The sequence below is a fragment of the Limanda limanda genome, chromosome 9 (assembly GCF_963576545.1).
Source record: "Limanda limanda chromosome 9, fLimLim1.1, whole genome shotgun sequence".
NCBI classification, from domain to species: domain Eukaryota; kingdom Metazoa; phylum Chordata; class Actinopteri; order Pleuronectiformes; family Pleuronectidae; genus Limanda; species Limanda limanda.
Window position 1 is genome coordinate 6,812,864 of NC_083644.1, and position 14,383 is coordinate 6,827,246.

Here is a 14,383-nt window from a genome sequence, read left to right on the forward strand (position 1 = left end):
GCTTCAAGGCTTTTTCTTTACCTCAAACAGTTGTTGAATATCTTCATCACACAATTTGCTTTGTTTTCATCAACATCCTTGAATTATTCTCTGGGAAAACAGTGAAAATGTTAAAAACAACCTCAGAAAGAAATCTGCATGTTGTTATCTTGTGTTTATTCTTGCTTACAAACAAATTCACAAACCAACCAACAATTGGTCAAATTATATAATTTAAGATCTAAAAAATGACCTTGAGTTGAGATTTGTTTTGTCTGTCACTAGATTGCGAACAATTTAAAAAGGAGTCTCTGCACATTACTCTCTTAACTACATCTTTTTAAACGTACCACAAATTAGCAAACGTGTCCCTTAACGTGACTGTTTGTCTTCATTTAAGGAAACCAGCGAACGTCTCCTCTCCGTCGAGCATTAGCGTAATTTTTCCAGCAGCTAATAAACGCTGACGTTGACCCGCTGGTTTTTTCCCTGACACCTCTGACGTGTCTCCGCTGTGAGAATGTTTATACGCGTGTGGAGCCTCTCTGTGCCGTCCTCTGACTCCATCGGTTCATTACGACAACAAGGTGCCAGCGCCGAGTGACAGCGTGGGGGGGGCCGGCGTTTATAGATGTGTTTTTATAACCTCTGCTAACCCCCCTTTTGGACGTTAACCCCTCCGGACAGGACGCCTTTGATGTCTGCACTGTGATGACTGCGGTGACGCACTTTCCAGCCCTCTGCAGTCGGGGGGGCCATGATCTCACATCTGACTGCGCATCCCCTCTGTGAGGAAGGATGCAAGGGACCCCCAACTTATTTACTAACCCTGTGAGAAGTGTTCATCTGAATGTCCTTGTTTGAAGCCATGTTGCTGTACATCATGATCTGTGCTCATATGATAAAATATGTTTTTGTCAAGAATTAGATTAGAAGCTCAATTTCATATTTTAGAAAATCTGACGGTACAGCCAGGAGGCGGCGAGTCTGGCTCACTTCAAAGAGAGGGAGTACTTCATCCTACAGTGAACGTTGTGGTAACAGTGACCACTCGCAGTTTTGGGTTCAACGCCCATTGACCTTTTGATGTGACCTCTTCTGAAGCCGACCGACCCATTGTTTAAATAAAAAAACCGTCGGAACAGCAGCGAGTGGATGAAAGTGCCGGGTTGGTAACTTCTGCTGCCTTCACATCTGCTGCTGCTCTTCTCACAGCTTTCCCTCGGTTTAATTACCACCCGTTTAATTCGGGCAGTTTTTCTTAATTTTCGATCTCAATAAAGTCGCTCGCTGTGACCACACGAAAGCCGTGCGTTTGTTACTGTTTGCTCTTAAAAGTAAATCTCAGCTGTTTTTAGACACAGCCATTGGAAATAATGGCTCCAATTTAACTAAATTGCCCTTTGAAATGTCTTAAGTTGGTTTGCACTTAATTAGTCTTGATTTTGTGGGCAGGGCTCGATCGTGCTGCGTGCAGAGCTGTTTCTTTTCTTTTTTACGAGGTCGTTTTCAGAGCACAGAGCCCTGCTGAGGCGGCTGATCCAGGAACAGCCACACGTCGGCAGAACTCTTGATCAGGAGGTCGGGCAGGTACTGAAGCACAAAATCATGTTTCCAGAGCCTGATGTCATCCTTTCTTCAGACGCGTTGACATAAAGCACACTGAGGATAAATTACCCAGCACAACCTTTAAAATGGATGGAAAACATTTCCCCAAATCCAACACTTTTCGTCTGAAACCATGTCTACACTTCTGCAGGCATATTTTACATTTTAGAAAATTGACATTCAGCTGATATTTCGCTTATCTCGCAGTTCCAAGCTTCTAAATGAGACCATCTGTTTTTCATACGCTTGTGTGACATTCAGGAGAACTCCACCGTTCCTCCAGCTTTTCGTTGTTGAGCTCATCAGCCCAATTATTTGGTTACACTACGAGTTGTTCCTGGTCAACAATAACGTAACCGTTTGTGGATTCACAGGTTCAGTGATTCTTCCTTTTCCCATAGAATGACACAAAGAGCAGGTGGTTTGTGAGATCAAGCATGAGTTTGTTGGAGGACTTCAGTGTTCGATCATTACATCATCCTTTAGAGATGAAGCCTCCTACAACCCAGTTTAAAGGGTTCGGGCCTTACTTCGGTTTTTCACAATTCAAGTGGAGTTTGACCTCTTCAGACTCTCTCCCCTCTACGTGCACTTTGGAAGTAGGTGGAGTTGAGTCAGAACACTCTACTGTAAACCCCCCTGTAGGATGGATCATCGTTTAGAATAAACACACGTCACCGCCACGCTCCAACGGCGGTGTTGTAACCATTGTCACCTCGGAGACCGATTCCCCCCTTTAAGTAGTTTTCAGGAAGTGATTCACTTGTTCCCGTGCGTCTGTCTCGTGTCAAGTCGACAGTTCGAAGCAACAAAGGGTGCTGGTCGTCTGTGTTTTCTTCTTTTATCATCCGCCCCCCCCGTTATTGTGATGAATCGGTTGTTAGAGCAACTTGTCTTTCTTTGGTCATACGACATTGTGTTAGCTGCTTTGTCCCGTTTGACCCCAACTCGCCAAATCACCTTTCAATACGAGCACGCCGTTGGTTAGCAAGATAAAAAAAAGACAAGAACCAAAAGCTCCCGGTGACAAGTGACCATCAATCTTTACTCCCACGTCCCAGCTGCACATCTTGAATTGCGACTGGTTTCCACTGCATGGAGGCACATGCAGAATGATTCTAAAGAAAACTGCAAAAAGAAGTGATGCTATTTCATCATGATGGAGAACCTTGTGTCCCCCACAGTAAACTGGTCAAAGATGATGGGACACGCTATAAGTAACTCAATGGTCTATATGGTTTTTGGAAGGGACTGACTACAAACCGGCCTTGGCCTGTACCTTGGAAGTGTAAGGGTCTGGTGTGATGCCAGTTCAACGGCAGGAGAAAGATGTACTTGGAGGGATTTCGTGTCTTTATTATATGGGGGGTTTCTACGGAGAGATCATAAAAGGGAAATTATATTTAACTATGGGTTCCTAGTTGGATTCAAATCCAGAAACTTTGTGATTCATGGTCAGTGCTCTACAACAGTTTGCTTTTTTCTGGGGATCGCCACTCGCCTCATGGCTGAGAAACTACAGCATCTGCTCTTATTGTCAAAGAAGGGAAGAGAAGAGAAGCTGCCATTTAGCAGAGTGAGGTACAGTATACAGCCTTCTATCTTTGGGTGGTTACCCTGAAAAGTTCCCTGTACAGTTCTGCAGATGGAAGTTTCTGAACGATCCCTGACACATTTTATCTGTGGCTGCTGTTGAAGTTCACCAGGACGTCTGCTCAGGTCCTTGGGTGGTGACCTGCAGAGTTTGACACATGCCGATGTCTGATTGTTAGAAATCTATCCACGTTTGCACTCTAATTTATCATGAGGATCTCTGGTTAGCAGGTGAAACATTACAATTGCAGATACAAGTAGTAAAATTTGATTCTGTGAAGGGTTTCTGGGCTCAGTGTTTGAGATAGACGTCCAAATGAAGCTCAGAGTGAAATAAAACTGAGATATGACCCTTAAAAGACGTGTGCTGAAACAACACGTCCAGCAGTGATAAAAGCATGAAAAGGTCCCGACATAATCTAATTCCACATCCTCAATGTCCTCACGTTTGGGCTTTACCATCTTTTTAATCCTTCGCCTTTTTATAACGGCTACTAACTATAATGCCACATTTTGGGAAGTGCGTGTTTAAGTGCTTCTGTTTCTTTGTGTGTTTACTTAATTGCAGTTCGTGACATCGGAGTCCAGCCCAAACCCAACGGTCACAGTTGCCACTCATTAGCCACATTTTCATGTCACAGCCACAGTCAGCCCCAGAGATCAAAAGACGCAGGAGACATCAGAAGTTGTGTTACAGGGGAAAGTGGTGGCAGTGTAATGACTGAGGCCTTACGCACACCCACACCCCCCCCCCCCCCCCCCCCACACACACACCCCCGTCCCTTCACCAACGTTGAAACCAGGCGGCAATTACCAGCACGAGGGTCGGAAAAATACATCATTCTTCTGCCTTAATGATCCATATCAGCACATGTCCTGGTCCCGAGGGCCGCTGCTGCTTATATGGTCAAAGCACATTTTTAAATTCCTAAACAAGAAAAGTTATATTTAACTGGTCTGGTAAAGATTTAAATTATCTGGAAAGTAAAATCCAATCCGTCTCTCCTGCAGTCAAGCATCTCTCAGGTTGGTCAGTTGTGAGTTTTAAGACTCGAGGGCCTGTGGCACCATTGCTTTAGGAAACTAGTGTCTGCTGGAGTCCTGCTGCAGTGTTTTATATCTGTAGATATTCAGTTTGGGATTTATTCTGTGTTGCATCTCTATATGCATCCCTTAATATCTTGAATCTAGTATTTATGTCGATATTAACACGTGTGTTTTAGCTTTTTCTAGGAGGCCATCAGAGAGGAGCTGTGGTTTTCAATCAGTTTAGCATTTTTAAGCGAAGGGCAACAACACAGCTTGTGATCATGTGACCTCCTCGGCCCGGCCCCCCCCCAATGTGAACCCACAACAACAGACTCAAACGCCAACGTTAGCTCAGCTGCTGATGGTATGTGCCCCCCCCCCCTTGGAAATTATTCAGTCCAACATTGTCTCCATTGGGCTGAGATTCAAGACACCCAAAGTGCTGCCTCTCCCATCAATGCTCGGCTTGTTTGCGCAAATAATCACAGCAGTAGCCGGTGCCCCCCCCCCACCCCCCCCACTGAACAATCCCCACTGCCTGGGTGGGATACCACTCGGATTTCCCCCTAAGCCTACTCATCAGTTATTCTTATGTAATTGCAGATGGGGATCTGATGGATGGGTGTGTCAGAAGACTTGAATCGCTGTCATTGTGTGTGTGTGTGCGTCTGTGTGTGTCTGTGTGTGTTTGTTATTGCAGCATGAGGGTCCCACACCCTTTCATTATTTGGCAAATGTATGTCCTTTACATCACTGGGCTGCAGTGAGAAACGTCACTGGATTAAAACACCATTTGAAAGACGTCCCTCTCTGTTCTACATGTGATCACATCAAGTCTTTAACATGTTCAGTGGTTTTAACAGATGATTCTGTCCATAGATTTATATATAAAGACTAGATGTCTCGTTCGACAGAGTCGGACGTCCGCACATGGCGGCCATCTTGCTACGGGGCATCTCGCTCACCCATAACATTGTGTTGGTAGTGGTAAATAACCATAACTTGCTCAATTTTCAACCGATTTTTAAACGATCTGGTTTGTTGTAAACGTCAGAGATGTAGATATGACACTGCATAAATTATTCATTTTTTTTAGAAAATAACATAATTATTCATAAGTATGCAGTGTCATATCTATATCTCTGACGTTTATAACAAACCAAACCGTTTAAAAATCGGTTATGGTTATTTACCACTACCAACACAATGTTATGGGTGAGCGAGCTGCCCCCTAGCAAGATGGCCGCCATGTGCGGACGTCCGGCTCCGTTGGCCGGCAACGCAGACGAGACATCTAGTCTTTATATATAAATCTATGATTCCGTCTAGATTCAAATCCTACACAAAGCTTCTTCTTCTTTTGTCCAGCAGATGGAGCTTTTTGAAACAAACGGGAGCCTCTGGTGTTTTCACTTGGTCGTTCTCCAACGCTCCGTGCTACTCGCCCCCTTGGTTCCTCAGAACAGTGCACATTAACCTGAGGTTATGGATGGGGGGGGGGGGGTTGTTAAATAGCTGACATCAGTGCTCAGCAGCTTCCAGTATGTCGTAATGTTCCCTCTCCATCCTGCGAGCTTCTGGTTGCAGAGCATTACGTAGTGCCTGATGAAGCTTTTAATGCTAATGTCTTTGTCATATAAACATATTTTGGGTTGGGGGGGGGGGGGGTGAGGTAGTCGCTGAGTGATTTAATTGCAGGGGCGCCTGTGTGTGAGACTCTTGTTTGCCTGAGTGTCTGAGAGCAGTGTGTTTTACAGGTCCTTGCTGTGCTGGCAGAGGCTCCGCAGGTTTATTTCTCACAATAAACACAATCTCTGGGTTTTGGGGGTCCGGTGAAGGCCGAGGGTCCGCCAACCCGGCTACTGTGCTCGTCTGTGCATTATGGAGGAATGCTTACGGATGGCCGAGAGGACTGCTCACATAACACACACACCACGCCGTTACATAATCCCGTCGGCTGCAGTGTGTTAACAAGACAAACGACGGTGCGATCGCACGGCACTTTGCAAAACTACAAAGGACAGACGGAGCGTTGGTCTGCTTTCAGGAGCAGCAGCAGAAAGAGGAGAGAGAGAAGCAGATAACTCCCTGGACGTGTTGTGACTGAGTGTCCCGGCTCCACGGGGCGGCCACACATCTTTGTGATTAGGTAAACCTCAGGAGCCTTTCATGTGAGGCAGTCTGAGGAGCCTCAGTGGGCACATCCTGTGTGGTACGTTCAGTCAGAGGCAACGTGCTCAACCTCTTATTAAACTACAACTTGATTGAGACTCATTTTCAGCAACTATGCATGAAAGTTGTGCACAAGAGGCACAAGTGGATTCAGATAGAGAGAGCTTTCCATAGTTCTTCGAGTGGAGATAAAAAAATGCCTCTTGTGGACTTCGAGCAAGTACGTGGGAGTGTTTGTGTATATTTGGAAAAATCCTCTTCTTCGCTAAAAGTGAACATGTTGCTCTTGAAATATTTTCCAACATCTGCCGCCCATCAGGATGTCTGCTTTCTGAGCCACTGCTGCATTCCTGAGCCGCTCCCTCTACCTGGATCAAAAAAAAGAAACGCTTCCCTGTCGTTGCCCCTGAGCTCTGCTCGCCGTGCCCCTGGTGGAACGCTACTGGAGGTATTCATACCAGGTGCAAGCAGAACCTGGGTCCCTGGAATTAAAATAACACACATTTGACTGATTCGGATTGTGTTGTTGTGTCATATGTTGTCCTGAAGCATGCAGGCTTAACACACACAAGACACATCTGAGCACGAGTAAACATTAATAATAAGAACCCCAGCCGGGGAGGGGGGGTAGTGGTGTTTATGTGACAGTAGTGACACACTTTTCAGGAGCTGGAAAACAGAATCCGAAAGTTTCTACGGCCAGGAAAGCAACTATGTCACCACAGCTTCCTGTCCGTCCCCCTTTTCCCTCCCTCATCATAATAATATTCCTCAAAGCCTGTTAAAGTGAAAACTGGAAGTGAGACGTAAGCCCCTCCTTCCTCCACCAGCCTGTGTACAACTCTTCAGCTGACCCGACCCCCCCCCCCCCCCCCCCAACAGTTTAAGAGCCAGCGGAGGCCGACGCAGCTAATACACATTTAAAGGTTTCTGCTAATGAATCCGGTCAATTTGCTTTCTGCTGCTGTTCCATCGTGTGAAAAACAGCTCAGTGAAGGAATGTATGGTTTGTGTATACACCCGGTTGTGTACAATAATAATCATTGTGTGCTTGTTGCATGGTGTCTAATCCAAGTCCCATTCAGGGGCAGCACTTAAGATTCTTGGCATACTCCCATACTCATTGCTACTCGTGGACTTAATCTCTCTCTCTCTCTATCCACCACCCCACCCACCCTCCCTCTCTCTCTCTCTCTCTCAGAATCAGTCAAGTGTATGTCTTAGCCAGATCAAATGAAAAAGCAAGCTAGCCTGCTGCAGAATGGCATTCCTCAGCACAGAAAGTCAGGAGAGAGAGAGAGAGAGAGAGAGTTATATAAGAGCAGACTGACCCGGCTCCGTGTGGCTGGGAGAAGCTGTTGAGTCTACCCCCCCCACACCACACCACCACCACCCCCCCAGCCCATCGTTTGTTTGTAGTTTTGAACAGACGGAACTCAGCCACCGATATATTTCATAAATAAATCAGTTTTTTTTATTTATAGCATATAAAATTAAATCACTTTTACAATTTATTCCAGTATGACACATAATATCCAAATAAAGTAGCTACATTTTGTTCGATAAATAATATTAATAACAACCATAATAAAAACATTCATTCATCCTTTTTTGACCATGTTTCGCTTTGTCTTTTTCGTTTTTCATGAAGGGAGTTCAATAGCTGCCACAAAACATGAACAATAATGCCCACGTCAGGAGGGAATGGAACGGTTTTTGCTAATTGAAGTTGCGCGTGTGCTATATCCACATATGCACACGCAAGTCTACGGTCGGGGGGGGGGGTGGGGGTTCATGTCTGATGTAAAAAGGATCAAAATATACACAGTGAATTGATATCAGCGACTAAACTCAAAATGTACAAATATTAATTACATCTTGCTCCATAACGAAGCTACTTCAGATGCTCCATTAATATGAAGCAGTTCTTATTATTAAGAATGCTGACGTCGTCGTCACAGCAAACAGTGCACTTCATTGAGTCCTCATGATGCAAGCCCACAATTCCTTGGGAATCTAGTTACAACAAGAAGCTGGTAGTTGATCGGTGGTCTATTTACACCCCCGGCATTCAGGATGCCGATCGTCTCTTTCTCTTTGTTTGAGGAGTTCGTTTTTTTTTCTCCACAGATCAGTCTCTGAACTTGTGGATGTCGTTGGAGAGGCGGTAGAAGGGGTAGGACGCCTCGTTGGCATGGGGACAGTTGTAGGTGCACTTGCACGACTCGATCATCATGATGTTCTTGTTGAAGGTCTCGCCGTCCTCGCAGCGGAACTTGACCCGGATGGTGTCGGTCTTGTGAGGGCTGCAGCAGCGGCCGTCCACGCAGGCGCCGCAGTACTTGGGCCGGTACTTCTTCAGGCTGGAGCAGCCGGCGTAGGAGAACTTCGTGGGCTGACTGGACTTCTTGGTTCTGCTGCATTTCTTTCCTTTCTGCAGAGGAATCAACGAGAGGGGGGGGGTTAGTTCTGAGCTCAGAGGAAGTGGTGATGTGTCTATCAGAGATCCATCCGGTTCCTTCAGTCACTGTGGCTCAAGCTCACCTTAAGACTGGAGTAGAGTGACTGGGTGCACGGCCGCACTTCACAGATCCTGGTCTCCTTCACCAGCTTGCAGTCGTTGTTGTTGTTGGTGACTCTGGTGGAGATCCCAGTTCCACAGCTCTTGGAGCACTGGGACCAGGGTGTGGTTTGGACGATGCACTTGTCAAACATGTGGCCTTCAGCCGGAGGTCTGAATGCTGTGACCGAAACAAAAAGAATCACATTAGCAACATAGAAATCGAACATATTTCAAGATCTTCCATGAATGCTTCCAGAAATAAAGAATCCAGAATAAGAAACTGCTTCTTACCAGGTTGATTCTTCAAGATGGGTCTTCCCCTGACACTTGGGATGAGCTCATTCCTGTTGGTGAGGTCTCGTTCCAGCTCCTCAGTCATGAAGTCTTTTCCAAAGATCCTCTCCAGGATGTCGGTGTCCTTGCCGTCGTCGCACACCCACTCCTCGCAGCACTGGCCCGGCACCTTGACCAGCCGGGGGTTGGCACAGCCCAGGTTGGGGAGGGAGAGCTCCTGAGGGCACAGCGGGACGCATCCCACCGCCCCGTCGATGCATGTGCACTGGTGTTTACAGTTGGGCTGGAAGCTCTCTCCGTTCTGGTAGATCCTGCTGTTGTACTCGCAGGGTCGGCCCTCTGACTTGGCTGCAGCGAAGGAAGAAAAAACAGGAGGAAAGGAATGTTATTCTTTCCTGCTCTGCTCGGGGAGAGACGTCTGCTGAAGACATCACATGGCTGCCAGATAGAGATCAGTTAAACTGTGAAATTCTTCAGGCTGCCTGAGGTAGTCTCTTTCCCCTCCACAGTTGGCTGTCTGTGCTCTGAGGTGCAGACTGTTTTCCTCCCAGCTGCATTCCACAGTGTTGAAATCACACAGGTTGCTATATAACCCCCCTATAACTCCAGTTTAACTTCTAGACTCTAACTAAAGCAGAGGCATGCACATCTGGGAGCTGAATGAAACTCATACACACCTCGGCAGATGCCACGGGTGGTCGCAGCAGCAAAGCTGGCCCCGAAGTTGCACTCCAGCCCCTTGGTGTGGTCGCAGGGCTCCGGGAGGCTGCAGTCCTCGTTCAGCTGCCTGGCGCACACTTTGCAGCAGCCGCATCCGTCCAGAACCACGCTGACCCCCGGGGCGCATCTGGGCATCTCCATGGGACACTGGCACACGGAGGGACAGGAGGAGGAGGAGGAGAGGACCTGCACAACAACACAAAACACGCCGAATTAAAGACTGAAACTCCTGAGAAACGTATTGATTACTTCTACTCGCAATCCCCACATTCTACTCCATAATAAAACCATAGCTGCTGAAACGTTGAAATAGAACGAAATCACTCACCAGGTCCAGGCTCCCGAAAAGGGCAACGACAACAGTGAGCATCAGCATCTTGGATTAAAAAAACGACAAAATTGTTTCCAGAGGAATCCCAAAGAAAAGTGGATAAAGTGTGAGAGTCTTCGGAGGAGTCCTTTAGGTATTCCGTCTGTCTCCGGGTAGTCTCCTGTGTTCGAGTCTCCTTGAGGAGGAGGAGGTGAAGCTCTGGGTGAAGCGGTTGCAGTCTGCTGAGCTCCGGCCACCTCCGGACTTTTATAGCGTAGTGAAGCTGACGTCGTCCCTGGGCTGCTGCTGCTGAACTGTTCCCAAACTATGCCAGGAATGCTTCTCGGCGCATTTTCCATCCAAGACCTAAGCTCCACCCTGTCTAAACCTTTCTCCTTCTCTTTTTTTTTGGTTTCTACCTCCTCCTCTCTCCCTCTCCCCCCCTGGATCCAATCTGAACACACTTTTCCGTCTCACATTTTTCCCTTTCTTGTTTATACCCCCCTTTTCGTTGTTTTTTTTCCTCCCTCTGCTCGCTTCTCACATTTATCAACTCGGGTTCAATGGGCTTCTCCTGGAGGGGAGGGGGTGGAGTCTGAGAGTAAAGGACAGATAGATACAGATAGATACATGTGGATATTATTCATTTCCGCTTTTAAAAACATGTAACCAACACAAAACAAAACTTCACACAGTGCTTTAATAGTCACTATAAACACATATCGTTTCCGGGGCTGATTCCTGTGCCACTTCTCATTTTGCTCATTAAGCCAATTAATTAATTAGCTGTACATATAATGGCCACGTTTTTTTAAACAGCCGGATCCCCTCTTCTCTCTCTCTCTCTCTCTCTCTCACTCTCTCTCTCTCTCATTGTTAAAGGTGTGGATACGGTCTTCAGTCTATTTCTGTCTCTCCGGAGCCTTTATCCAGAGGAGCTAAGCGCTTCCAGATGCGCACCAGACGTAACAATATTGCCATATTTGGTCTGGTAGTAGCCCACATTATTAACATATTTCAACGCCTATTGGCCAGGCGGGGAACCACAGAGAGCATTCCTCCTGACAGCTCGAAGCCTTGTTAAATATGCTCTTCATACAGAAGGGTGGTGGTGGTGGTGGGGGGGATTCCTTTGCATCCATTCCTTCGGGCAAAATTTTTGACTATTTTCACGCCATCTGTCCATCACCTTTTCTTCCAAGTTTCCACCGGAGCAGTGGAGACAAACACCTGGTGTCTGCTCACGATGAGTCTCCCAAGTTTCTCAAGTGGATGAAAACACTCCAGCCATGAGGGGAATGAGGCTCCAGGAGCCCGCAGCTCTCTGGCGCATCCCCCCCTGAAAAACAGTATTTGTGTTTATAGGGATCGGACATGTCTCTGCTTCTCTCTCTCTCTCTCTCTCTCTCTCTCTCTCTCTCTCTCTCTCTCTCTCTCTTCCCCCCCCACCTCTTGTAGCCTCCTGTGTAGACCCAACATAACGGTCCGGGGAGACAGCAGCACCGAGCAGCCTCTCCGGTGAGTTTTTACACTTCTTCTTCTCCTTCTTCTTCTCCTTCTTCTCTCTTGACTTTGTGAATCACTTCTTCTTTTGACGCATTGCTCGACAGAAGCGATGAATGTGAATCACAGCAGCTTAAAGCGACTTTTCTCTGCTAAAAGTAAAAGTAATAAATAACTCCGCACTGTGATGTGTTTGTTCTCCTCCGGGTCGATTCAGAACCCGAGTTGTAAACGTTCCTCTCTTCATGATAGACTTGACTTTTTGTTGGTTTGTGTAACGCACTGTCTGGGTTGTGTTGACACATACATGTTCATGCTTCCACTTTAAGACACTAGATGGTGATGTGTGAGGATTACTTTGTGCATGCTGCTTTTAATTAAAAAAAACAAACAATAATCAGGTTCCAATAATCTATTCAAGAATATATCATTAAGTATGTTGTTGATCCATATTGCCTGTGGCGTGTGTGTGTGACCAGGAGGTGTGTGTGTGTGCAGCCTCTCTGGATAGGGGGTGTGTCTGCGTGAGCACGTGTTGTGTCTTTCTTGGCTGTACCATGCAAATGTGTGTGTCACTATTTCTACGCGTGCATTTCAAATTAAAGTTTTCACAGTGGCACCACATGGATTTTGTCAACAGCTGGAAAAAGTCATTAAAGGGAGAAAGGGTGTGTTTAAAAAGTGTTTCACCCCTGGTGCTGCTATAGAGTGTAACATTAATTATATAATTTAATATTTTTATTTTATTACACCGACTATGACCTATGACTATAATAGTGTTGACTGACTCTAGGCCTCCAATGCTGGGCCCTTAGAATTTTCCGGACATGGGCATTATTCTGTTGTTAAGTTGTGATTTTTGATATTTGTGTTGTGTACGGCGCTGTAATTGTGGATCTCAGATTGTGGAATTGATTAAAAACAACGCAAAACCAAGTTCGCCTTTTGCGTTGTATGCTACTGTTAGCTAGCTAGACTTAGCGGGGGGGAAACTAAGTTGATTGACGTGTGTTCCTGCTCAGCTGAAAAAAAAATAAAACCTTGAACGAATTCAGTCTATTTTTTAACTCTAATTCATGCCTCACTCATTCACAGGTTCTACATTTGTGACCTGAAGGTTTGGAACCTAATGTGATGGTTTAATATCAACTATCAATTGGTTTCATTACGACAAGTGTAGGATCCAGTATTTTGGGATATACACAATATATACAACTCTCGTAAAAATAAGAAAAGTGCCATTTTAAATTGCTGCAATAACCCTTTAATGTGTGTGGACTGCTTTTTCGCTCTTATGTCATGTTCTGTATGACCGTCCGCTGCTGTGTGTTTACTTTAAGTCTCACAAGTGTGTGTGCGTGCGCATACTGTACGTGAGTCCGTGTGCACGGGGCTGTCATGGCGAGAGGAAACAGTGTTGTTATTGTGCGTCATTGGAGAGTAACATTCATTCCATGATTACCCTCTCAGTTCAGGAAACCTTCCAAAAGCTGGACATGCGGCTCCGTGTTGTAATTGTCCTGGCATAATAGTTTCCATCAATTCTGTCCGAGAACCCACATCACATATACTCACACTCACACACACACACACACACACACACACACACACACACACACACACACACACACACACACACACACACACACACACACACACACACACACACACACACACACACACACACACACACACACACACACACACACACACACACACACAGTTCACACTTCTTTACCTCCCGAAATGGAGGACTGGGTCTCTTTCCTTTTACAGAAAGTATAATTTGGATTTCCCTCCCGGCTCTATAACAAGGACATCTGAATAAATTCTCTATCCTCCGGCTTATGTGATTTCATTGTTGATTTAATTATGAGATAGTGCATGTCATCCTGTGTTGTGGCTCTGTAATGGAAACCCATTGTCAGATCCCACCAGGAGCTCTCACAGCCAATCAGGCGGCGGCCGTCAGATTTGGTCTGCAGGAAGTCTATCGCCAGCAGCCTCTCCTCCCCCCCATTTATGTCCAAGTGAAAGATGGAACAGAGCAGCGCAGCCCAGCATGTTTAGACAACAGATTCCATTGTAGTATATTCAAGATAAATGTCCTAACCGGTGCACGGTGTGTATGGGCAGCACTTCCGTTGGCCTCAGTATGAAGCTGAGGACTAAAAATACTCAGAGATGAGTGAAAGCAGAGTAAGAGTCTCAGCTTTGACCCCACGAGTTAGATTATATTTGTCAGTGTTATATTGATGTAGTTAAATGATAGGTCCCTCCTCCCCCAATACTCTTTACATTGACTCCCCATTCATCTCAGGATCAGTCTTAAGGTTCATGCTGTGGCGCCTGTGCCCTACCTCTACCTTATAACATCAGCAGGTCGTTTGTCAATCAATCAATCAATCAATCAAATTTTATTTGTATAGCCCATATTCACAAATCACAATTCGTCTCATAGGGCTTTAACATGTGGTGACATCCTCTGTCCTTAACACTCAGCAAGAGTCAGGACAAACTACTAAAAACCTTTTTAACAGGTAAAAATACGTAGGTTTAGGTCTTCTGATCGGGTCGAGCTGAAAGGTGATCATCCATGTGACCTCGTGGTT

The 14,383-nt window shown here is 46.0% G+C and overlaps 2 protein-coding genes across 3 annotated transcripts in view; one reads left to right on the forward strand and one right to left on the reverse strand.

The window, feature by feature from the left end:
• Nucleotides 1-7,869: 7,869 nt before the first annotated feature.
• On the reverse strand, nucleotides 7,870-10,579 carry ccn1 (cellular communication network factor 1). Its single transcript, XM_061077702.1, has 5 exons — nucleotides 10,287-10,579; nucleotides 9,916-10,144; nucleotides 9,236-9,586; nucleotides 8,926-9,122; nucleotides 7,870-8,815 (listed from the first exon to the last, which is right to left on the reverse strand). Exons 1-5 carry the CDS (start codon nucleotides 10,332-10,334, stop codon nucleotides 8,513-8,515), a joined length of 1,128 nt encoding a protein of 375 aa, XP_060933685.1. The 5' UTR covers nucleotides 10,335-10,579; the 3' UTR covers nucleotides 7,870-8,512.
• A 1,137-nt stretch (nucleotides 10,580-11,716) lies between these two features.
• Nucleotides 11,717-14,383, forward strand: part of ddah1 (dimethylarginine dimethylaminohydrolase 1) — an 81,328-nt gene continuing 78,661 nt past the window's right edge. Inside the window, exon 1 of one of the 2 annotated variants that reach the window (XM_061077603.1) lies at nucleotides 11,717-11,786. The gene's annotated coding sequence lies outside the window, so the exon portion shown is untranslated. The remainder of the gene's footprint in view (nucleotides 11,787-14,383) is intronic. The other variant, XM_061077602.1, reaches the window with a different exon arrangement.

Coding starts and splice junctions, on each gene's coding strand:
- ccn1 (XM_061077702.1), bottom strand. CDS start 10,334: ATGCTGATGCTCACTGTTGTCGTTGCCCTTTTCGGGAGCCTGGACCTG. Junction 9,587..9,915: donor CACCCGTGGCATCTGCCGAG/GTGTGTATGAGT, acceptor CCTTCGCTGCAG/CCAAGTCAGAGGGCCGACCC. Junction 8,816..8,925: donor CACTCTACTCCAGTCTTAAG/GTGAGCTTGAGC, acceptor ATTCCTCTGCAG/AAAGGAAAGAAATGCAGCAG.